Consider the following 26,267-nt stretch of genomic DNA (forward strand, 5'->3'; position numbering starts at 1 on the left):
TTTGCTTTGGTAACAAGTCCTTATAACAAACCTTTGTTTCACCAGCAAACACCAGAAACAGTTACAAACATCAGTGGAAGTACGAATTAAATGTTGCCATCAAAGTGGTGTTACTTTTAGTTACATTTGTTGAGGTTTTATACATGTACTTTCTTTTGAGTTTATCCTTTTTGTGTTTCTGCAAGTGGTTTAGGGTTTTTTTTGTCTCAACATCTTGAAAATTATCTTGAAACTTATCTTGAAACTTATAGAAACTAATAACCAAGAGATCATATATTTCTGTGGTCCTTGGAATTCACATCCTGGTTATCTACTTTTTTGACAGCTCTAACAGGACAAAAAGGCCTTGGTAAGACAAAAAAAAAAAAAAAAAAAAAAAAAAAAAAAACCAAACAAACCACGAACTCTGCCAATTGTAGGAGATTTGCTTAACATAAAAGTGTAAGTTCTTACCTTATGTAAAAAGTAGTCTTCTGCACTAGCTCCACATAAATCTTTCCAGTTAGCAAAACAAGGACAATGTACAGTGCCAAATAAATGGATTTGAAATAGCGTAACAGCTTCCTTTTAAAGGGCAGTTCCCACCTCTTCTAGTGTGTCCCGCAATACTGTTCAGATACATTACTCAACTGCTCAAACTTCCTCGCTGGGCATTGCACAACTGCAGAAAGAGAGGAAGCAAGAGTTATGCTAACTAGTATTTTTTTGCTGCACTTCTCCAAATAACTTAAGGCTACTTAATACAAACAGCCAAATGAACTAATACTTTCTCATGCTTATATATTACATAGCAAAACATCTTGGGACTATGGTGAAACAAAATTCACAGCATTTGAAATTAATAGTATTCTGCAATTAGTTTGGTTTACTAAGGAAGTAAAGTTCATGCAAATATACTGCCTATATGCAATCCATGAAAATCTGTAAATATCCAATAGTTTGATGGGGAAAAAATAATACCCACAGCTGGCCAATTTTCAAAAGAGATTTGAGAAGTGAGCTGAAGTTACTGGGAGGTGACCAAACAGGATACAAACTCCTGTGATTGCTTTCTACAAGGATTCTGACTGAGCCATCTCATTAAAGTAACCTTGTTTTATTTAGTATATGAAACTAAATAGTCCAGATTTTAAGGCTGTGGACACCCACCCACCCACCCACCCCCCTCCTTTCAGTATTTCCTTATTCTTTTTCCTAAACTTTTGCATCTAAAGCCCACACCTTAAAAGGCAATTATTGCTATACAATAATATGAATGTTATTACAATATGATATATATGCTATATGATAATATGAATGTAAGTTTTCTTGTGATCAGTGTTTTACACTTGTGGTATGTGTCCAACCACATGTCCCTTAGTCTGGCAAGAATAAAGAACAACAGAACACATTTGAATCCAACAGTAGTTTATTACTCACTCATTGCAGATGAAGTTAGACACTTCAGTTACCAGTCAATATAAGTTTAAATATTAGTTGACAACTGCAGAAAGTGTACAATGAGTACAAAATCATTACAATAATATAACAAAAAGTTCCGATGTATTAATTTTTAAAACATCAGTTGTACACTATTATACAGCAACCATTATATTAACTAACTCAGGGCTTGCATTTAAAAGTACTTTTTTTTTAAATAAAGTTCTCCAAGAGGTTGAGAGACTGGGGATTAGAACTGCATTAGCTCCCAAAATACTACTAACATACAGCCTTAACTTATACAGACAAAGCTGTTTTCTATTTTATGAACACTTGCTTTTATCAGGAAATGCAGTAACAAAAAAAAAATCTATACATAAAAAATTAAACTCCAATACACAATATATTATATCTATATCTCTATATGTTGTACTACAGATTTCATATAAATCAAGTATAGGCCAAATTTTGGCATAATTTTTAAGTGCATTAAGTTTAATATAAAATCCCCCTCAGACTTTGCTCTTACTTTTCAGGTTACTAGCTCCTGAACTGATCTCTTTCAGTTATGATACTTTAGACATCTAGAATTGTCTTAAGTTCTAACTTCCACTTCAGGAATATCACCCTTGTCTTTCATTACACTTTCTAACAAAAATAAAGTTGTGGGAAAAACTTAGTGACTAATTTAGTCAAAGTTTAGTGACTAATAAAATTCTTCAACTTGATAGGACTTTTTATTTACATTTACTGGTCAATACCTTTAAGGTAGTATTCTCCTGTGTACTCTCTATTCTTTGATCCTACAAGAAGAGTTACTAATTATACATGGCAAACACATATTGCTTTGCTTCATTTTGTTAAATGGACTCTTATCAACATGCAAATAAATTATTTCTGGTGCAAAATGGAATGCAAAGAAATTTTTCTAATGCACAGTTAAATTTGCTTCAACTCCAGTGTGTGATATTTGCTTTTTAGAGAACACCTAAAGAGCTATATCCTCTCTGTCACAAAATACCACATTTGGTTTCCAAATTAAGCTTTGTTTTCCTTTGTTTCAGTAAGTATTACAGGAAGAAAAACAATATTAGCATCCCAACTAGTCTATCAATTTGACAAATATGGTATTTACAGTACATTTTAAAATAGGCTTCTATATTTTTTTCTGAAACAGAAAGGCCACTTAAGCTTTTCACTAGAATAAAGTTCTGCATAAATTCAAAGAGACTTCCTCCCTCAAAAAAGGTCAAAGTTTCCTCAAAGTCACTTGTAGAACAGATAAATAAATTGTATAACCTAGAAACGTTCTACATTAGACCCCAAAACCACCCAAGAAATAATTACAGTAAAGTTGAGTCATAATACCCCAAGAAATCAATTCTCTTGTCATCATTTTATCTACTGACATTATTCTGGGATTTTGTCATTCAGCACAATTATGGTATGGAGGGGAAAGCATCAATGAAGGGTTGCAAATGTGCAGCCAGTTCCAACTACTAAGAAACAGCTTCCACATTAAGCCCTTTAAAAGTCTCGTGAAAACTGGTCTAAGTATGATTTTAAAGAGAACAATCTCTCAGACCTCAAAAGCAAGTATATTACATTTATACCTTAGAAGGTAAGTCCCTTTGCACACACTGATGCCTGTACACATGTCAGAGCATGGATACAACCTTCAGGGTTCATTCTCAGTGTAATATGGGAAGGAACTAGATGCAGAGCTCCCAGTAAAGTCAACAGGAGTTAGGGAGCGATGCCCCTTCAGACCACTGAACTAATCAATCTCTTGTGTATTGTGTGTAAAAAATAAAAATCTCAATTTTGTATTGAGAAAGCAAATACTGAAACAGAAACAACTTTTAGCACAACAGATGTATTTACTTACAGCATGCAAGGTTTGTTTTTACGTATTTGAGCAGCTAACAGCCACTAACAGCCCTTAAGTATTTACAAGTTCAAAATTACAATCTTCACATCAGTAGCAATTGCTTACAAAAAGTTCAGGCTCCCTGGGAAATAAGCAAGAAATGGAGTAAAAAATACTGAAAGCAGTAATAAAAAATAGTAGCAAAGGAAAACATAACAGCTCTTAAAATCCAGACAATTTAACACTGTTCTGGTAAAAAAAAAAAAAAAAAACAAACAAACAAAAAAACAAAAACAAAACCCCCAAAAAACCAAAAACACCAACAAAAGCCATATATCACATTTAGAGATGCCATTTTGAAAGAAATGCACTTTTTTATTTCAGGAGAAAAGCTGTATGTAAGCTTAAAATTTCCAAATAAACAAAATACAACTCCCTTTGGTTTGCCAATTTACCTTAAAATAACTTCTCCACCTTCCCCTTTCCTCCCCTTCCCAATTTGCAAGGTAATAAGGCAAATGTGATCAGAGACTGAAGAGCTTCATAAGCGATCACACAGGACAAAGACACTTCAATCCCTGTTCATGGTATCAGAAACACAAGTAATAGCTTTTTTATAAACATGAAACTTTTTTCAAAATAATAGATACTAGGACTTACCCAAGATGCAATGCATATGTTAGTTCTGATTAAGTCATAACAAATCCTGCTCCTACATTCAAGGCAGTCTAAGACTATTTCAAGTCTCTTCAGTGTCTTGGAAAACAGAATTTTGTGCCAAATTAACAGTCACATCGAGTGCAGTTTCAGGTTTTATTTCATACGGTAATTAAGTAAAAATTTAACTCGTAGCTTTTTGTAATAAATGTGTATTGATATCTGCTTCTGTAATGTAGTATTATTTCTCTCTTTAGGACTATACAACCTGGAACTGAGGAAGTTCACTAGCAGTGACATATGAACACGTTTTTGTACCACTTCACAAAAGGTTTCAAGTGTATCATCCTTCTGAAAAGATATTTACCTACCTTTTAAAGCTATGTTAAGTTTATTTATAAATAATTTGGTACCAGCTGATGCTCATACTAGAAACATTTCTTCATGTTCAGCTCTAGGAATAGCTATGGGCAAAGAAAGTGCTCCAGTTTTATCTGCTCTTTTCTTATGCCTGATTTGAAGGAATCTTGGCTTATTATTAAACAAAAATATAGTAAAATGCAAATATTTAAGTTGGATTTTTAAATTTTTGCATTTCTGATTCTTTATAACAATATTCATATTGCATGATATTTTGTGCTAAACTGTCCTCTTGAGCCTAGTCCCTTATAAAACATGAAAATAGAATAGTAAAACTTTTTTCACGTAAACTTCAGTGAAGTAGTTGCAGTCTTAGAGACAGGGTTGTAAAGGTGCTGTATAAACATTCCGATATACATTTCCTGTGTGCTAGACTATGTGATACATGGGACATGACATTTTGAAATTACCCAATGCAATGTATAAAAATATAAAATACGTATTTATGAGTAACAGTAGAATAAGCTACAGTGCAATTTTCCTTAGACTGTTGAAAGCCCTACCTGCATATTTTCACCCATTCTGTATCTTCCACAGTAGATTTTATTATTTTCCATTAATAGTAAAACAGAGCAAGCACAGCTAGAAAAGACAGCTTTAAGAACACTCTTGTGCTGTAAACTTGAAGTTCCTAGAAGCCAAATATGTAGCTTAAAAATTAGTTTTGCTCACTTCTGTGCTAAAATTTAAACATTTTTTTGCTACAAACTGTAAAGCTATTTCAGGAGAATATGCCCTAAATTTCAGAGAAAGTTATCCTAATTTTCACTGGTCCTCAGACTAATTTACTATAATTGGAACTACACCACTTGCTCAGGGTTTTAAGCATAAGGCATTTTGTGTACATTCCCCCCAGCTATTTAATCACTGTCTTAGTGTGCAAAGCCAAACCAGTGGGAAATCCCTCCCCTCAAAACCTCGGAAACCAATTTACCTTTTACTGCACATTCAGCATTAAACTGCAAAAGAACAGATAGAAAAATCAAATCCGGAAATATGCACTGAAACAAGCTAACCATTTTCTACTAGGTAAGGTCTTTTCAACTATAGAAGTTGTTTAACACGCTATCAGTTCTGAATGCATCGGTTTGAATACATTCATCGTGGTGCATTCTGAATGCACTGAAGAAATGCATCAGAAAAGTCCGCTCTTCACACCATCTAATGCCAGCGAACCGTAACTTTGACTGCTCTGAGGAAAGGGATACAAAGTTCGTTTTGTGAATTTACATATTAACAGTTTGGAGATATGATCTCCAATACAAAAAACCCTTCCAATTCCAAATGTTGTTTACAAAAAAATGTAAGCTTTGTATTTTATCTAATCACTGTACTTCCCAACCAAACCAAATTATGTTTTCCCTTAAAGAAATGTACAATACAGAACTAAATAATTCATGTCTGGCCAGACAATAAGACAGCTCTTGCTGCAATATAACAGTTCCTGACATGCAAAGAACAAATTGGGCATTGCATTAATACAGTCAAAATGAAACACAAAAGAGGCACATGAAATTACAGTTGAAGAGTCATATTCTACTTGTGACTGGAAAAAGGAACATGAAAAGCTTAAAAGTGCATAATAATTTGGTAAAATTTACATATGCACAAACCGTTTATGCATTGACCATATTGTTTTGACCGCTCACAATCTGCCTATCAGAATGATTAAAAATTTAATTTGATCATTATATTTTCCTATAGGTAAATTGGGTAAAAGTGCTCATGACCTTTAAATACAGTACATTAATGCATAAAAATACATATTTTTTTTCTAGAATAAGGATTATATTTTCTAAGCAAATATCTAAAAACAACGGTCCTTCTAAATTAGTTTGGAATAGTGAGGCCCATTTCTTTCCAGAATGGGGTGTTTTTATTGTTTACACATTTAGATAATTAATTTTGAATATTTGTCCACTGTATAAACAATCTCCAGAAAAATATATCCTCTTCCAGTAACTTACAATACACATTAAAAATACTTACAAAAGGGATTATTGTCCATTTACACATTTGGAACTTAAGAACACGATTCTTGGGTCATTTCATTTATGCAGTTTTGATCAGGCTATACTGAATATTCCGGTTAACTTGAACCATGCCAGTAAGGTGGACAATCCAACATTTAAAAATGTCTGCCTAATCATGTAGGATTTTAAATAAAATTAGGCATTTTTACGTCACAGTATATATGGCATTTCTTAATTTAGCAACAGAAAGGCACAGTTATTAAACCATAAAATACAGTACCTGAATCACATATATGTTAGTGATATCTACCAAAACCAATTCAGACATTTTGCTCTGTAGAGGGGGCTAAAGAAAAAGGCTTCTGTTTCTTTTTTAGAAAAATTCAACCTCATTACAAGTTTGGTCCGTTAAAATGCCTATTAGCTGAAACATCTTGAAGCAGGACTTCTGGAAAGAATAGAGGAAAGCAAATTTAGCAGTCTATGGTCCAACAACTTGAATAAATTACTATGAAATGGCAAACAGATCATGAATGGAGCTTTCTGATTAGCTGTCAGACATACCTGTTAAAATCTCAATGTATACAGGTACAATGTGACAGACATTCCAAGTACATTCATTGCATCACACACACACACAGACTTTGTAACAGCAATTAAGTCTAGACATAGCATTTATAGAGTTCAGCACTTCTCATGGCCTGATATTTGACTTCTGGCCCCACACCATACCCAAAGACGTGCAAAGTTCTTTAAATGCTTTGACTGCTATGCACTGCTGTTAAAGACCCTGCTAAAGCCAAGCTCGCTGGCTTTTCCTTAGCAAACTAGTGCACCTCTTCAAAAAGCAACTAGCTCTGTTCTCCCTATTTAAAGTGATAAAACTGCATCAAGACAGACCAATAAAATGGAAGAGGCAAGGAACAATAAACATGAGGGAGAACCCAACCATTCCATACGTAATATAGCGATAGGGAAGCTCAACTTCCATGCGTTGTCTTGCTTTCCGTACATCATCATGCGGTATGCGAAATATTTTACATGCCAGTGGAATAGTGGCTTTTTTCATCGCTACTTTTGTTAACAATAGAACTATTACACCAATCAACAACCGCAATATGGCTTTTCCAAACACAGTCACAGTGAGAGAAGAAAGAGATAAAGGTAAGGTCTCGGGAGGAGGATCTAACTTTAGACCCATTATGTAGTTAACGTGAGAGCCACAGGCTACTCCAGCACCGCAGCCCAGTATCTGAGCTGTATCTCCTCGTGATGTGCTCCAGGTGTCTAGAGTAAAAGAGAAGATGCCCAGGGCTAAATGGAGACTGATGATAATTAAGGGTGCATATTTGTAAGTTAAGTTGAAGTTATCAATCAGGTCCACAACTGGATGGAAGACAACCAATATAAGAATAGCATACAGAAATCCAGCAATAACATCCTGTTGAAGAGAGAGAAAAATATGGTTTCAGTGTAAAAATTATTAAAAAAAATAATTGTTACATCAGCAGGAAGACAAGCCTAGTTGCTCTGTTGCTAAAAGCAACATGTGGATTCTCATCTTTTCCCATTTACCATACGAGATTAAATCTTCTTCATGTTAAAGGTAAGAAATTGCATTTGTTCACCTATTAATAGGACACCTGCATAATGATCAGATCAAATGCTCCATGATCAAAACTGTAGATCTACAGACTTTTTAGTAGGGCCTGTAAGCGAAGCGACAAGGGACAATGGTTTTAAACTGAAAGAAGGTAGATTCAGACTAGATAAGGAAAAAAATTTTTACCATAAGAGTGGTGAAACACTGAAAAAAGTTGCCCAGAGAGGTGATAGATGGCCCATCCCCAGAAACTTTCAAGGTCAGGTTAGACAGGACTCCGAGCAGCCTGATCTAGTTGAAGATGTCCCTGCTCACTGCTGGGGGGTTGGACTAGATGACCTTTAAAGGTCCCTTCCAACCTAAACCATTCTGTAACTCTTCTATGATTCTATCTGCTGGCTCCAATGGTCCTTGTCCAGTACCGGGGCATTCCAACCTACAGTCAGCACAAAGCTAACCCAGCTAAATAAGTTCTGCCAACTTAAGTTTGCTGGAACAGCTCAATGCTGGATCTAAGTGCCTGGGTGCCAACACACAGGCAGGCTGGCAGCAACAGCTGGCAAGGCAGGCGAGGCCCACTGCAGCTAGGCATTAGAGCAGCTTAGACTTTCCACTCCAGAATTAACAATACGGCAAGAATGGAGAACTGTTTCCAACTGCTAAAGGAGAATAAAACCTAACTTCTGTGCCTTCATATTTGATTTTCAGTTTTATTATTGTTTTAAAATCTCTTAATTAAAAGGTTACTCTATTTTTTAATGTGACATTAAATTTCAGTTACTGTTGATTAATCACTAGTTGCACAGTATTACCTGCAACTTTTGTCACCTTTAGTTGTTATGGAGGAATTTGTCGAAAGGTTTTTAGAAATCTAAGCACTAGAAACCAGATCAGCTTCATTCATATGCTTATCAACTCCTCCATACGAGCCAGGAGCTGGGACTTTTGTCAGCAGTATTTGTATTGCTCCATCTTCAATTAATCATTTTTATGCACTAATTGAATGCTTGGTGAAAGCTCAAATAAGACTGACTGATATGAAAGTCAGACTTGCTAATTTCAGAAGCAACCACAACTTTCTACACATTTGCCACCCTACACCCCCCACCCCAAACTTTGTCACAATGGTTGATCTATATTGCAGGCAACACGTGGTTAATTGTATTCACTCAAACACTACTGAGGATTCAGATATAAAACTGCTAAATAACCGAGTCTACATGATGCATCACTATTTGTTGCATGACTTTGTTCCAAGACATTATCTGTCAGCTGACATTACCAGCTGAAATATCAGTTCAGCCCATTGTCCTCCACACAAGTGGTTCTGACTTTGGAAGCCTCCTAATCACTAATGCAAAATGTGTCGTTCAGTTTTTCTGAGCTCCTTTTACACTGTGTTCATCTACCAGAGCTTTACAACTCACTACCAGGCCTACTGCTTCCTGTCTGTTCGCTTTTCTCCTGCCAGCACGTGATGCTCAAAAACCTCTTTAACCACCCTTATTAGTGGTCTTACATTCCAATTACCATTTTGTAATACCTTGTTTTCCCCTTTTTATATTACACACATCTGTGGGGGGTTTTTTTAATCCTTTTTAATAAATAGGTCTGTTTTTCAAAGATGACAACTTTATTATTTGCTTTTAGAAACTTTGGTAAGTGAAACCCTAGAATTAGCATGGCACTGAAATGCACATGCTTTGAGTAGCTGACATAAGTGGACATTAACAGCCACTTTCTCATCCTGCAAAATTATTTCTACTCTGTAGAGGAAAGCTTAAACTATGCTTTAGTGTGGTTATCCATTTCTGCACTGAAACCTCTATTAAACATCAGCTAAGCTTCAACTGTGGACTACATTTATTAAAAATTGCGTTTAGTGAAAATGAACAGAAGTTCAACGTCTACTTTTAGCTATTGTCTTAATTTCTCTACTGAAGAAATGTAAGTATTGTGTTCCTATATGGTAGGACGTTAAAAAAAAAAATGTATATACACCTACTGCACTGTAAAAAACTTAAGTGTCATGGAAGTTTATGAAATCAGAACAACATTGAAATAAGTTTAGTAGGATTATTTTCTTACCAAAATTGAATGCATTCCCATGTAAATTCGACTACAGCAAACCAAAGAACACCAGCAGAATGCAAGGATCAGTCCAAACATAAGGGGATACTGGTAGGGAAAAAAAATGAGAGATTGTATTAGAATTTGAAAAAAGAAATGAAAAAAAAAATCACTCTATAATAATTCTATAATTATTTCCAATTAATGCAACTTATGATTAGCTTTTTCCTTGCCCTAGCCTACACAAGCCTATTAGACCACCTCAAGTCAGTCCACTTTTCATAAAGTTAAAACATTATTAGGTCAAGCTTTTTCAACTTTTTCCTTGTCCTCTTCCTTTGCATTCAGGATATATGAATTTCAGGGTGTTGGTCATATCTTTTCAAAGTGGTAAGAAGTTAATAGATCTTTGTAGCAGTTACTCTTGTCACGTTATGATATCCTAAATTGGCAATATGGGCAGAGACAAGCCTTGTGTTATAACTGTGGAACAGTTTCACACTGGGTGAAGCAGTTACGTAATATACTACTAGTACTGTTAACAGTTACCCAGGCAGAATCTAGTAGCTTCACCTTTCTCCTGAAAAGGAAGAACTCAATAATTTACAAATAAATTCAATCCCTTACACACTGTTTTAGAATTTCTGCAATCCTTGACTCAATCTCTGACCTTCAGTATGAAACTCCTAGAATAGTAAACTTTCCTGTTCTCTATAAACCCATGTAAATTTCCTCCTACATTCCATGTTTATTAAAAAAAATTATTACCAATTATTTCCATGTTCTGATAGACTTTTTAATTAATAAGGACCATTTACGAGGAACAAAAAAAATACTTTGTTTTAATAAACATACATCAGCATGTGTAAAAACTTGCTATTTTAACCTTCTTAAGTTTTGGATAAAAGTATGCCAATTCACATCCTAAAGCACATTAAGAAACACTTTCCCCACTACCATATTGCAAAATGCTGTGCAAGATAGGATACAGCTTCCCTTTTTCAGCATTAAAAATAATTATTAGTTCTATAAAAGAAGCAGTCACAAGATAAAATGGCATGTTTCCAAAATTGCTTCACTTCCTACATGAAAGCAACGATAAACACTTTCAATATAAACAGGCAGTCCAGATGTTTCAAACTTCAGAATAAAAACTAAGAATTACAGGCAGTTAGACAAGTTGTCTTGCCCTTTCCCTTGCTCCTTTTACAGGCAGCCTGAAGGGTGGAATATCCAATAAATTAGAGAAAGTATCTTTAATCTTATTGGAGAAAGTTGTAGTCCTCTGTGAAGGCCGCTTAACAGATTGATAAGCTTCAAAATTGGTCCTTCAGTGGAAGGTTTGAGAGCAAATTATCAATCTTTCACATTACTCCAACATTCTTTGAATTCTCAGCTCCAGGACCATGTTAACATGACAAACCTAAAGACTTTTTCTCAAACAGAAAATCAGGATGCTTACATTTCACATAAGAAACAGATTTCATACTAAAATCAATTCTCAGTGCCCAGCTCACAGTTGTGCTACATCTAGTTTAACATTTGTCTTTGTATCTACTACATTCAGCTACAAAGTGTACCTAAACAATACTGTGTACTTAGTGATTCATTTCTAACTGAAACGATGAAGAAACAAATTCAGTTTCCTGCCTTTCAGAATTACACTAATAATGGGCAAGACACCAGTAACTAGGCCACACTCCAGGCACGACTGCAGAGTTATCAGATGCTGACATTGTTACAGAAATCCGTGTACCCTGTCCTGCATGGCAAGAATACAAATGTAGCCTCACCACTCACCCCCATTACGCCTCTACCACCACTTCCATTGCTCTCCGGGTAGGAGTAACGTCGCCTGCACCAGAACACACCCAAGCCACACAACGTCCCTGCACAGTGCTGCTCCACTCTCCCCGCAGAGGACTCCCAAAGCAGGAATGCTGTATATAGAGGGACAGGTATCCTCTATATCCTCTGAAGAGGAGCTTCTAGCAGCTCTTTACACATGAAAGCCTAGGAAGACAGACTTCTTGTTTGTCAGAGACTAGCAAGAGAAGACTTACTACCTCCTGAAGCAACACAAACCTCTTGGCTAAAAAATGTAATAATATCACAATTATTTGGTAGTAGAATGAGCTTGCATGTGTTCATGCATCTGTCAAAAGTTTGAAATGGTTTTGCCCATCACTTGATACCATACATCCATTCTTGTTTCCTGGCACACACCTTTTGTGCTTACGGCTTCAATTAGGGGTAAGGCTTCTCTTTATTAAAGACTCTTCGTGCATTTCTGAAATACCTGACGGGAACAGCAGCTGGAGCTTTAGCAGGAAGACCAACGAAGTGCCAGGCTCAAGCACCTAATGATACTGTGGGTAAAAAATTGGGATTGTGGAGGAGGTTAGAGCAAATAAACAGCCAGACCCAAAGAACAAGGTGTATGAAGGAAAAGGAGGTGAGATTTCTTATTTTAAGAGTCCTGGGCTGGTTGTAGTAAACAGCATGAAGAGTAGGATAAAGTCTAAGAATGAAAAGAATGCTTGCTCTCAGTTATGGACTTTGAAGGGAAGCGTGTTTGAAGAAGGAAGAAACTGTCAGAAACTCCGACTTTGAAGAAAATTTTGGAAAGAATATTTGGTTCTGACATATCTCACTCTAATTCTGTTTTTAATTGTATTGAGAATAAATACCCTTTAAAACATCTAAAACACTGGCTAGTTTAGTTCCTCTGTAGCAAAGCATCTGTATCCCAGAGCTTAAACACTTCCCTATTGTGTTCCCAACAAAAAGCCAATTATACATTTAACCCCCATTCATATATTCTTAAAGTAATTAAGAATTTTTAACTTAAATCCAGACAAATTATTCTTACTGAAACAGTTTCAGCATGACCTGTTCACAAATGTGTCTGCAGTATTAGGCACATGCTGATTTATGATATTCTTAATGTATGACAATAATCATCACAGAAGTCCTAAACCCAGTTTCTTTCCACCCAAGAGAGCTTATTCACTGCAGTATACCTAGCTGCACTATATCCAGTCCACTATAAAAAACAAGAAGATTGAAACAATTATTCTAATTTCCTCTGGAATATTATTCTACAATACAACAGTTAAATTGATTGTTGTGATTAGTTCCCACACCAAGCATTCTCCTCTATGCTCCCACTATGTAACCAGCATATTTGGGCAACTGTCAATTTATTTTTGGAGCTCAGTTATCAGTCAGTAAAACAATTATCTGTTTAGATAAAGACATCTTTATGTATTAAGTACAGAAATAAAATTTGATCTAAAGAAGGTTTTAACCTTCATCTGTCCTGGTTTCTTCCAATGTTATATCCACACCTCCCTGCACTGCCCACATAACTGATCTGATTTTCTTCCCACAAGGCCAGTACCCACCTGCAGAGCATCATAAAGCTGTATATACCCTCCGTGGCTCCACAGTTCACTGGCTTCCTTAGACACTAGCTAAAATCAAGCAGAACCTCCCCCCTACTTCAACACAAATAAAGCACAATACCCTGCCTCCTCCTTGTTTTCACTTATAGCTTTTAAAAGCAGCCACTGGGTTCAAGAATTCCTACAACACCAAACTGGTAGCACCTGCTTAAAATCTGCCTTGAGGTGGTAAGGCAACTGCCTATTTTGTCCTCACATGTAGGGATAAGTGTACAAGGTGACTAAAGGAGAATATTAACACTCCCACACACCTTTTAGTTCAGCAAGAAGCCTGCTCAGCAGCATGCCAAGTCATAACAGGGGATATCACCTTGATCCTTATAAAAAAGCTGATGCCATAAATACACTTCCAAATTGTTGTCTGAAAATAATGCAATACTGAGGTACCAGCAAGCATTTTCTAAATGTTATTTCATCTAGAAAATGACTGCCTGTATGTATCTTGCATATATACACTGGGTATACCATGTTTGTGTATCTGGAACCTCTCACTGCTTATTCATACGAAATCACCCCAAATACCAAACATCTTCTCTTAGTGTAGTGCCTTAAGAGTATTAATATTTATCTGCCCTGCTTTACAATAAACAGTGCATTTCACAAAAGCTTTTCTCCCAATCGCAAATGAATCTTCAAAGAAAAAAAACACCAGTTTTTACTATGTTTTCTACTTAAAATAGGCGCGTTTTATGAAAGATTAGCGTGAAAGCTTTAATATAAACTAATCTGAAGTGTTCATGGAAGCAAGCCATAAGCACTCATTTTTTTCTTTGTTTGCTTGGGTCTCATTTTGGAAAATACAATTCATAAATTTGAAAAGTAACAGTCATCAATTACCTCTGAGTTATAAACTTTTAGATCTTTTCTGTATAGTTGTATATAGACACACAGTCTGTACTTAAAGATACTAAAGCAAGACTGCTGAATGACAGCAATCTTAGCCCCATGGCTCCTTGCATGCCAAATCAGACCTACAGTGGCACAAAGGACAAAAGATCACAAGCTCACATCCACCCTCTTCCCCAATTCACCGCTATTCTTACTCATTAAAGCATCAGAAGGCAGACTTGTATCATATCTCCTTTCAGATGAGTCCGAAAGGTTGTCAGAGATCACAGCTGGCAGAGATAGACATAAAACCCAGGTTTCATTCTCTCAGTTTGTTCTTTCTGATAACAGAATTGACATATCTTCATTCCTGACTGTACTCAGAGCCACTTAGAGCCAGATATTCAGGAACAACTCATTTTAGACACAAACATCTCAAACTCTGCCTGCATGCCCTCAATTAAGACCATAGCATGTATGTCCTCAAAAACTCGTTATGCCTCCATAGCTACCACGTCATCTCAGCAATTTTGAGTATGAGGAGTACTGAACTGCATATTGCTTTTTTCTAATTTAAAAAACAAACTTGTGGTTTGAAGATCTTAACCTTATACAAAAATAAAGAGACACATAATATTAAGTCTGAACTTCAAAAACCACGTTGACTCAAACCTCAACGTTAACCTGGCATTTTTCTCCTTAAGTACCCCACATTCCCTATTAGATCAAATCACTGATATCCAGCTTGCATAAATATTTTTCCAAAGGCCAGAATAAAACTTTGATAATATGCATAAGCACATGTATGTGAAGGCAGATGGAACTGACAGCAAGGCAGAGATTGGAGATAGGCAAACGCAACAGAGATTGAAAAAGATACCTTTGCTGACATTCTGGCTTTTAAAGGTTTGAATGGATGTGCTTCTTTGAAGGCATACCCATTATGATGTGTCCCAGTCTTAATGTATATAACTAAGAGACAGATGACCAAGCATGTTATTTAAAAAAAAAAAAAAAAAAAAGTTAACTAATATGTTAACTTAAGAAATCAAGTTTAAAAGCTAGGAACAAAGCTGAATGAGCACACCGCTCATATTCTCTCAGTCCTCAATTTTGTTCCCATATCCAGAATCTTGTTTTAATCAAACTGAATTAAATTGGTCATATCTGGAAAGCAGCAGTGAAACTACTCCCAGTAAGTATTTGAGAATTTTATGCACTGTTTTCAATGGAAAAATCCCTTTTTATTCGATTACATCCTCCAAGAAGGGCTTGCAAACTTCTGATGGGATCACATAGAAAATGTTTCCCTCAAGTGCCTATCCTCCTCCCTCCCCTAAATCTGACTTTTTGCCAAGTCTTAATAACATAACCATTGTTTAAAAATGCTCATAAGGAAACAATCTGTCCTAAAAGCTTTGACCTAGGTCAGAAAATTCCTTCTTTCATAATGGAACATTCTTAAAACACACTCTACATGCTCATTTCTCTACTTTTAAAAAGCACATTCTACACTGGAGAAGTTTCCAGCATTCACAAAGGTTCCAAACTAATTTTCCAACATTTTCAGAGTTCTACAGTATTATTACCCAATGATCTTTTTTTAATTATATGCTAGCTTAGAAATTCAGCTTGAGTTTGGACAACCGTTCTGGGCCAGAGTTCACTGAAAAAATCCAAGCAGCACTTGCAGCAACATGCTTTTAATAAGACATCTGGGCTATGTATTAGCAATAGTCATATGAAAAGCTATAAAAAATGTTTACATGAATGAATGAGATATCAGTTGGCCAGATGAACACAAACAGCACAGCATATAAATGATTTTCTGGAGGGAGCAGAAAAGTGAGAAGAGGATAGTTAAAAATAAAAGACCACTTATGAGTCACTTTAGGAAAAATGGACCAAAAAAAGCCTTCTCAAAAGATGCTAAGGGGTAAATAACACTGGTTAAGCTACATTTATCAATTATTTCCTTATTTCTTCCACTGACCAGAATTAACATAAAAAAGCATAAAAATCTGGGAGTGCTACATGTCACTATAAGAACCTCTTCTTTGAATTCCAAGATAAAGACTTCAGTGTCAACCCTGCAGGGAGTTAAAAGGTTTCATTTTCTGCTACAAATCACCTGAAAAGAAATTAAAGGCTTATAACAGGAATTAGAGCCTGTTACTTGTTTACCTTGCAGTTATTACCAAAACAATCCCTTCCTGAACATACCCAGCAAATATCACCTACAGCTTGCTGTTACGCCCTAACACAGTTTTTCTGCAAACTGAAGTTTCTCAGGTTTAATCAACACACCCTATTTGAAAGTACTAGGAGTGATTTACATGTGTACAGTCCACTAAAACAAAATTGCTTGAGAACTATTTTCTTTGATCCTTTCTTCACCAAAACTCTGCATATAATCTTACAGCACTTGTTTTTACATATCTCCCCCTGCCCCCCCCCCCCAAGATCCTGTATGTTAATTAAAAATTTGCTTATGCAGAACTGAAAAATACATTTAGTGCCAATCAACACAGTTTAATAGAACAGGCTGTTGCATTCCTCTAGCAGAGATTCCCCAATGGGATTTGTAAGAACTGTCTATGCTTTTTTCAAACTTTTAAGAGCACCTGAATCAAACAGGTTACATAACTTTTTCCAGCTTCCTTTACAAATAAATTACAGGCATTATTACAGCCCACAAAAGATGACCTTACAACTCAAATACACAAGACAAAGCCAGTGCTGACCTTCCAAATTCCCATCTTTCTCAAGAGCTCTTCATTGTGTGAGCAATTCTGGGTTTTATCACCCCTTTAGCTATGCTTCCTATGTCAGAAGATTTTTTGTTCGATTGTTTATTTTAAGAAACACATGTAAGAAAACCAATTAGATAAGCATGTATCTCTGCCTAAGTTTCTTCACAAGATTTTAGTATTTCAGCCAAAATCCACTTGGGCTTCTCCAAGAGATGAAGCATCTTTTTCTGACAGGAGTTTGTACTTGCTCTTATACACAGACTTTGTATATAAGATGGCCTCCTACATGTAGCTTCCAGTTTTATCATTACATCAATCCTGCTGATAATGCAACCCTTTCAACAACAACAGACACTTAAAACTAAATTTGCCCACTTTCTGTAAAATTCTCACTATAGCAGTGTCATGATTGGACTATTCACCCAACACAGATAACCAATTATTCCCCATTCCCAGTGGGGATCTGAGAGAGGTTAGCCTTTTGAAATGAAAGAACAGGCAGACAATTCTAGAGGTAGTATTTAGTGGTGGTCAATCAGAATCACAGAACGATGCAGATCTCTGAAATCCCAATACAGATCCTCTCAAACCCATCTCATTTGGTTAGATTCATCAGCTTTCGTTGATAAAAGTAATGGTGCAGATGAAAGGTTTCTGGAAGGGTGTTTGACATGGTACCACATGACATTCTTACACAACTGGTACTGTGGAGAGTCAGTAAAGCACTAAGTAAATGAAAACTGAAAAAAACCCTTCCAGGTGTGTCATTCAAAGAAACCATTACAGAATAGATGCACTTCACTGTGGGTTTAGCAGTAGTGCTTATTAAGGTCACCATTAGCCTCAGTGTTGTGGTCAGACAGTCGCTGATGAACGGATTTGCATATAAAACATTGGCAGACAAGTACACAGGGAGGACATTGCTCTTATATTTAGTGACCTAACCTGCTCCAGAAGATAAACTCATTCAAACAACATTGGTTAATGTAGCTACAGAAACCAGCTACTCATCAATCAAGGCTCTGGACTCCTGCTAAGAATCAGCTTATTGGAAGTTTGTTCAATGTCTGACAGTGAGAGTCAGCAGCTCCTGACTGAGCTCTTTATGCAGAGCTGAGGAAGCAGTGACAACCCATCACTTCCTAATCAGACAACTACTCCGAGAGCCAGGCTGCATCCTGGAGGAACTCTGGGAGAAAAGTGTATTTTCTGTCTCCCCGATTTTTTTTTCCCTTCCTTAAAATAAACCAGTCAGATTACAACAGATTCAGGTACCATCCTAACTCAAGCATCATTTTTAATAACGTATGTATTGATATCTATTTGAAATCAGCACTTTAAAGTAATCAAATAAAATACAAAGACAACTTTTTCCCTGTAGTCTCAGTCCTAGGCTTTTGGAGATTTTGTAGATAATCAGCAGTTCACACTATCTCTTCCTTCCTGTTCAGGATACAATGTAAGCCAGCCCAGCTCAAGCTGTAAATATTTCAAAGAAAGCAGGTTTTCCCTAGTGCGATAAAGGATACTTTTTCCTACATCCCATTAAGATCTATAAACTCACTGTCTTTGAAGTGTTTGTCCTCCTCTTTCAGGGTATCAGAGCTCCAAAGACAGAAAGAAAAATATCAACATCTGTAACACTCCTAAATTCTTATGAGTCTTTGGAACGAGCTTTGTATTTCAAGGTTACTGAAGTGTCATTGAAAGAAGTGTTTTTCCCTACTGAAATTTAACAATATTAAATAAATACATAAAGATTATGCAAGTGGAATCCAAAGTTTCAGGCGAGCTCTCATAATACAAGGAGAAACTGAAAAACTATATTTCACAATGGACAGAATAGTCAACTATTATGAAAATCATCTTAACATATAATTTGTTTCTGTCTGGAGGTTGACTTCATTGAATATTCTCTATGCCCAAAGTCTCTAACTTGGAAAATTTGTCACAGCCATCTCTGAAATACATCATCTCTGAAAATACTTGAACAATTGCATTTATAACCAAATATTTTTGTTTTACTGTGTATAGTAAAAAATCCTTTTGAATACTATGTGAAAGGAAAATAACTGTAATAGGAGTACAGATAGGCTTTGAAACCTAGGAAACACAAACATAATTCAACAGGTTAAGAGAAAACCTATTGGAATAAAATACTGGTTTTAAATGGACAATTTGAGCCATACCTAGAAAAGTAAGAGCAGATTTGCCCCGTTCTCTATGTTGTTGAATAGAAAGACTCAAAGATTGTCTTTGTGTGATAGAAAAGAATTATTACACAATGTTAGGAAGTCATAGCCCAACCAAAGCAAACTCCAAATAAGCTATACAGGAAGGTGATTCCCTTCTCACTGGAATAAACTTTTTTAGAGCAAGAGTGGCTTTCTTGGGTTTAGCATAAACTTCAAAGTGACAAACTCAATTAAAGTTACGTGTATTCCAGACTAAAAGTCCCTGCAGAGCGTTATAGCTGGAGCTGCTTAAATTCACACTCAGTCTTGCTCCACTATGATTTTTCTGAACAAACAGTCCTAAGATGTGGACTCATCATGATTAGAAGACAGACTGTACCCCAACGTTTGCCAACAAGTTTAAATCTAACAATCTGTATTTATTGATAAATATGTATAATTTAATAAAAATCAGAGTTATTACTAATTTATCCTTTATCATTAATAGCTTTCCAAGAAGTTCTGAGGTTGGTCTTTCTTAACTCCCATCTACTCCCAAAAAAGCATGACAAAAAGTTGTTATATAGATTCTACTCTCTTTCAATACAAGTAAAATATGGAGAACATCAGAAGCATTAGATGAAAGCTTAACTCTCTTTAGAAGGGAATCAAAATATACTCAATAGGCCATAGGTGAACTTTTGCTTAATATTTAGAAGCAATTTAAAAATTAGAAGGGGTATTTTTTTTAAAAAAATAACATTTTGAAATGGTACAAGTTGGTTTCAGAGAGGTCTGTTATTCATACGCATTTCATAGGAAAAAAGTTAAAATTAAGATCACTTTGCTTCCTCACTTCTTAAGCATGGTTCTAAATTAATAATAACAAGGCTGAATGGATATGATTTCTTAACATGCATTCATTATAAATATGTTTAGTCAACTAGCACAGTACTTCACAGACCACAGTTGCAGAGTTGGCAAACCTAAGATCGAACTTGGTTCACTGGCAAAAATACCATTTCACACATTGTCAGTTTGCTGGTTCTATAAAAGCAATCAAGCCAGGTTCTCCTTCGAACACGTGACATCAGCCTGTGCTGAGCTAACTGACTGATACTACTAAACGAGGTTTCCCCACATGCAAAGAAACAGAAATCCAGTTCATTCTTCCAGTTGACATCAGACCTACATATCTAACAAGTAATAATCAAATATTTAGGTTTTAGTCGGTCATTTAAAAAAAACTTCTAAGATTAAGCATCTCAGTGACAGAACTCCAAATATTTAGTTCAAATACCCACAAAACATGGCATTATTCGATGCCTGCACAACTCTAGCAGTGATACTTCACATTTTTCTAGCAAAGAATATGAATCCCTAATAGCTTTCTTTTGGAGACGTTCTATCACCTTGTGGAAGTAGATACATAAACTTTGGTTAGAGAGGCCAAATACAATCTCTAACCTTCAACTATCTTTCCTTTCAGGCATCCACCCGTTCTACATGCTCAGATAGAACCACAAAGTGTCACACTGTGACAGCAAGCAACTGGGGATTGTTAACAGGAACTGGGAAAACAAGAGCTCAGCCCCTGTATAATACTTAAAAAGAGAGTTCTCTCTATCGAGATGACATACATCTGACATACATCTGACTTAAAAAGGCAGGTATCACAATAAGAATTTGTAAACATTAACGACTTAAGAGCAGACTTATTGCATAACTTCTTAAACATTACACACACAGCCCTCAAAACCCTACACTGAACATTTCTTGCCTGGGAAAGCAATTACTCATTTACTACTGAAAGTGGTGCAGTGATTTAGAGAGCTCAATACGTGTTGTGCTTTCTTTGGAGTTCCTACTGATGCCCAAACTGCTAACAGCAGGCATCGAACCACAAGCTACAGCTTGCATAAACCAGATGATCAGTGTTATTTTAAGTTAATCTACTGACCAAAAGTGCAACAGGCAGATTTAAAGATTTTGCTGAATTAAGGTGCTGAAAAGATCATAGGTTATCAGTTCCTGCTAATTATTAGCACGTTAATAGTTGTAAATCCATCTGAAAGTACCTGTACTCCTCAAAACAAATTCTGACCATTTCCAGTTTACGGGCAATGAACCATTTCCAATTTACGGGTAATGAAACTAAAAGGCAGCGTTAAAGAAAAGGCTAAAGCTACAGACTGACTCAAGCTACAGAGTGACTAAAAGCAAAGAAGGATCAACAAAAAGCCCTTTAGTCCCTGGCTCTGCACCAAAACCTGTCAGTAAAACCAAACGCCTGTAAAAATATCAGACGCCTATCCAAACTTTGTGCAAAGCACTCACCCTACAAGAAATAAATTGAAAAAAACCTCACAGGAAGAAAATTAAGATTGTTAACACAGCAGACTTTTAATGCATACGGAGCTAACCATTCATGAAGTCTTCAAAACTTCCATTCAGAAGGCAAAATTATTAGAACTGCCCTTGTTACCGAAGCACTCGCTTAGATCATAGAAAAATTAAAAGGAAAAGGGTGGTTGGAGGGTGGGTGTTGCGCCGAGGGAAAAAGGCACGAATTCCACATTTTCCCAAACAAACTCAGCCACCTTCCCTCCCAAAAGAAATCTCGTCTGTCACATCCTTATGCCCCGGGGCTGAAAACACATGGAGAAGGACAGTGAAGTGAGCATTACCTGCCAGCGGCCGTAGCTGAGCAGCAGGAGCGCCAGGGGGATGGCGGTGCCCGACATGGCGTGGGTGGAGGGCATGCTGTACTCGGAGTTGTAGAAGACTTCCAGCTTCACCACGGGCGGGGAGGCAGGCCGCGGCCAGCGGATGACATCCTTGGTGCACTGCCCCAGGTACATCACCCACACCCAGATGATGATAAGCCTCCGGCCCAGCCAGGCGTCCAAGTTCCAGATGCAAAAGGGGAAGAAGAGGATGTAGAAGAGCTCGTTGCCCAGCTCCGTGCCCAGGCTGAAGAGATAGTAGAGGAAGTGGCTGCGGGTGGAGAACTCCTGGCTGCCGTCCTCCTCCGTGAGGGAGTTGCGGCGCGGCCTCCTCCTCCACCGCTGCGGGGGGCCAGCCCCGCCGGGCACGGTCCCGTTCCCGGCGGGATGCCCCTGACCTCCCGCTCGCTCCGCGGCCGGGGGGCCGCCGTTAACCACCGGCTCCCGGCCGCCGGCCCGCTCCTCCGCGTCGGCCCAGCCCGAAGGCCCCTCCACCCCGCAGAGCCGCTGGAAGGCGGCCACTTTCCGCGGGTCCTGCAGGTGGGCGGCCAGCCGGGCCAGGCGCCGGCAGAGAGCCATGGCGGCGGGACAAGGCCGCCCGCGGCGGGCGGGCTCAGGGGCGGCGAGGCGCTGCCCGCGCCGACGGGCGGGGAGCTGAGGGGGCTTCGCCTGAGGGGCGGCGGAAGGGCTCCGGAGCGCGCCGCGGCGAGGGGAGGAGAACCGTTCCCTCAGGAGAAACCCGCTCGAGGGCGAGGCGTCGTAGAGCGACGGACACCGCCCGGCTGCCCCGGCTCGGGCCGCGGCCAGCGCCGCTCCTGGCTCGGCCGGGCTCGGCTGGGCTCGGCCGGGCTGCCCGCGCCGCTCCGCTCGCTCCCTCGCGCTCTCACGCGCGCGCGCGCCCGCCCGCCACCTCCCGCTGCCGTCACCGCCCCGCCGCGCCTGCGCACAGCCTGCCCGCACGCCCCGGGACCCCGCCGCCAACCCATTCTATGATTCTAAGAAGTCTACACAGTGTTTTAGTAAAAATAGCTATTAATACTGTTTTGAAGAGGTACGTGACTCAGATGTAGCGCTGCATGATATTCTCACACATCGGGTGCATGCAGTGCCAATAAATCATGCAAGTGGAATTTGCTGCCAGATCTTGAGGAAGTCTGTAGGAAAACTTAGTTGAAAGAGATGGTGTCTGAAAATGTTCTAGTAATAGGTCCTATGTTGTACAACATTTTAAGCAATGATCTGGAAGCAGATCTAAACCTGCTGCAAAAAAAATTCATCTCCAGGATTAATGGAGTCCTGAATAATGATGAGGACAGGGTACTGATCAGAATGTTTGGTAGAAGCATCTTGTTCAGAATTAGTGTATTTTAATCCAGCCAAATATAAAGCTGTCTATCTTAAGAACCAAGTGTGGAGGCTGTAACTGGAGAATAGAAGACTATATCATGAGAAGGTAATGACTTTGAGAAGGATTTAAGAGTCAGGATAAGTAAGCAGTCAGATAAGGTCTGTCCTGTATACTGCTATGACAGAAGAGGATTAATCAGTGTGTAAACAAAGTAATAAAAAAATGGTTTTTTGCTTCTCATGTTTGGCCTCAGCAATACCACTCACAGGGTAGTGCATACAGTTCTGGTTTTCAGTTTTTCAGAAGCACGTTGGAAAACAAGAGAGAGAAAAAGAGTGAAGCAAAATGTTCTAATGGTTGGAGAAAATGCATTACGCTGGCAAGTTTTAAGAGCCCAGGCTGTTAAAAGTTATCTAAAAGAGGATTGGGAGGTGACTTGATTGTAGTGTATAGGAACATTCCTCAGGGAAAATACAGAATATTAAAGGGCTCTTTAATCTATTAGAAGAAAGGCATAATAAGAAGTAATGGCCAGGGGCAAAAGCCAGACAAATCCAAAGAGGAAGTAAGATGCACATTTTTACATGGTTAACCACCAGAACACATTCCCAAGAGAAGCTGAGGATTTTCCATCATTTTATGTCTTCTGTTAAAGATCAGATATATTTCTGAAAATTATCTTTTAGCCGAGCAGAAGTTGTGCTTTATTTTATTGGATGGTTACAGTTGAAATCTGATAGTCTGTGATACACATAGTGTCAGATTAATCTAGTGGGACCATCATGTCATAAATTTTAAATGCCAGAAGCAAACATTTCATTAATAACCATGAGCATTAGAATCAATTTATTTTTTTCCTTGAAATACTTATGCTCCACAAAAAAGCTGACCTGAATTAAGGTTTTGCCTGCAGAATATGCTTACTAAGACAATATATAAAGGTTTTGACCTTTTGTTTCCCAAGTTTACACTCTTGGGATTACTTGGAAAAAATTCTCTGCATTTTCATTTCAACTTCTGACGGAATAGATCCTTACAAGAAAATTTCATATAGTCTGGATAATAATCCTCCAAGAAATACTTCACAACCTGAACATCAATTATGTAAAATTGCCTCAAGGCCAAGAGAATCCGAAAACACCAAATGAATCCTGATAGATTTCCTATATTGTATATTATGTATATTTATATGTTGCATACATTTGGCTCGTACAGTCTTAACCTCACTTGAGGCATTATCATAACATAATTATATTACCAATGGAAGAGCTGCTATTACTGGAGGAGGGATGAATGAAATACATATAAGATTTCAGATCAGCAGCTTGGCAGAGAAACACAATAAAACCACCCCTGAAATGGGACATCATCAATTTTTCTATCTTGAGAATGGGAGGTGTGCTGTCATTTCTCTGCCTTTGGAGAAATGTGTGATGCTAATCCTGCAAGATACATGTGCTTCCTAATTTACATGCTTTCCTTTTTCCTGGCTCTTGAGCAGAAAATGCAAAGACAGGAGCTGAAAAACAAGCTTCTGCCTTCTTTTGTGCATTTTCCCAGAGTCAAGTCACAAACAATCTCCCCTTAAACACAGAACAAACTGAAATCTGTTAATTAACTTGATGATGAATTCTGGAATGAGATCTGAATAAGTGTACAGGGAAAAAAAAAAAAAATCAGTGATTACAAAGGATAAAGTGAGACTTGTCTTTATGGTATACAATTGGTAACTTAAAAAAGCAGAAAGTGTTTGTGTGTGTGTGTTTGAAACTTGTTTACTTTAAACTATTAGTGTGAAAATTACTTGACATGAATACCAAAGTAGCTTTTAAATTACCTTTGCGCATTAAAGTAAATAACCATTGCAGTGGGCACTCCAAGAGGAGTGTGGGGTGCACCCTATAACTGAACTTTTCCAGAAAATATGTTTCTTTGGAGTATTTGCAGTAGATGGCCCCAAAGCTGTTCTGAATACATTTCAGCTCACCACACGAGTGCCATCGGAGCGTGACACCCGTAACACATGCATTTTCAAGGATGCCTGGCAAACCAGTGTACTTGCAGCCACGTTCCCACAGACTGTAAATATTTGACAAGACAGCTGTGGGAATCGATGGCAAATAAGGTGCAGAATACATCATGCTTGCAGCTGCTGCTGTGACCACCCTGCCCAAGTGACAGGAGCAGAACCAGGAGTTCATTTTTTGAAGAAGAACATCTTGCTTGGCATTCATTTGGATGACCACTGGTTACTGAGTGTATTTAAGGTCCTAGTTCTGCCTTGTAAAGCTTTAAATAATTGGAGACCAGTTTTTCTGAGTCATCAGCAGCCAGTTGTTTTTCTCTCCTAATATAGCTGAAGGAGCAGGTGGCAGGGCATTCTCCAGGATTGTGGGACTTGTTTTCTGTCATCATCTGAAATAACTTGAATCTGGTCATCTTTTTGTGAAAAAGACATCTGTTTGATAACATTTCGTGAAGAGAATTAATGATGAAGGATGGTGGTGTGGTGTAACCTGGCAGCCAGCTACTGGGAAGAAAATTAACTCTATCGCAGCCGAAACCAGGACAGATGGAAAGGAGTATCTGTAAAGGTCTAAATGGCTAGTTTCCTGTTTGAAATCATTATTCTAATGTTGCTAAGGTTTTGTTATATTATTAATTATGTTAAAGTGCCTAGAGGCAGAGGAAGGCTTCATTTTAGACAATTTTGAATGTAAATAATAAAATGCGCTAATCGGACCAGGTTTGGGTTTTTTAAAATAAATCGGTGAGTTGAGTACCCAGACTTGAGAATGCACGAGTGTATTTATGGGAGAATAAGGAAATGTATATTCTTTCCAGTTAATACATATTACTTAAGCAATAAAGTCCAGAGAGTGCTTTAATTTGTTCTTGAGTATGAGCTACTGCAATAGCTCAGTGAAGGAGCACTGGGGAAGTGCTAATGTTCCGTTAC

The 26,267-nt window shown here is 37.7% G+C and overlaps 1 protein-coding gene across 1 annotated transcript; it reads right to left on the bottom strand.

Moving 5' to 3' along the window:
* Positions 1-1,396: 1,396 nt before the first annotated feature.
* On the bottom strand, positions 1,397-22,834 carry SGPP1 (sphingosine-1-phosphate phosphatase 1). The gene is made up of 3 exons (XM_074908850.1): positions 21,922-22,834; positions 10,031-10,120; positions 1,397-7,780 (listed from the first exon to the last, which is right to left on the bottom strand). Exons 1-3 carry the CDS (start codon positions 22,537-22,539, stop codon positions 7,229-7,231), a joined length of 1,260 nt encoding a protein of 419 aa, XP_074764951.1. The 5' UTR covers positions 22,540-22,834; the 3' UTR covers positions 1,397-7,228.
* Positions 22,835-26,267: the final 3,433 nt, after the last annotated feature.

This window comes from Athene noctua, chromosome 6 (genome assembly GCF_965140245.1).
Source record: "Athene noctua chromosome 6, bAthNoc1.hap1.1, whole genome shotgun sequence".
In the NCBI taxonomy this organism is placed as follows: domain Eukaryota; kingdom Metazoa; phylum Chordata; class Aves; order Strigiformes; family Strigidae; genus Athene; species Athene noctua.

Excerpts from the sequence above, each read along its gene's own strand:
- SGPP1 (XM_074908850.1), bottom strand. The coding sequence starts at position 22,539 with ATGGCTCTCTGCCGGCGCCTGGCCCGGCTGGCCGCCCACCTGCAGGAC. Across the intron at positions 10,121-21,921 it reads TCAGCTACGGCCGCTGGCAG|TATCCCCTTATGTTTGGACT; the intron begins GTAATGCTCACT and ends TTTCCCTACCAG. Across the intron at positions 7,781-10,030 it reads TGGGAATGCATTCAATTTTG|GATGTTATTGCTGGATTTCT; the intron begins GTAAGAAAATAA and ends TCTCTTCAACAG.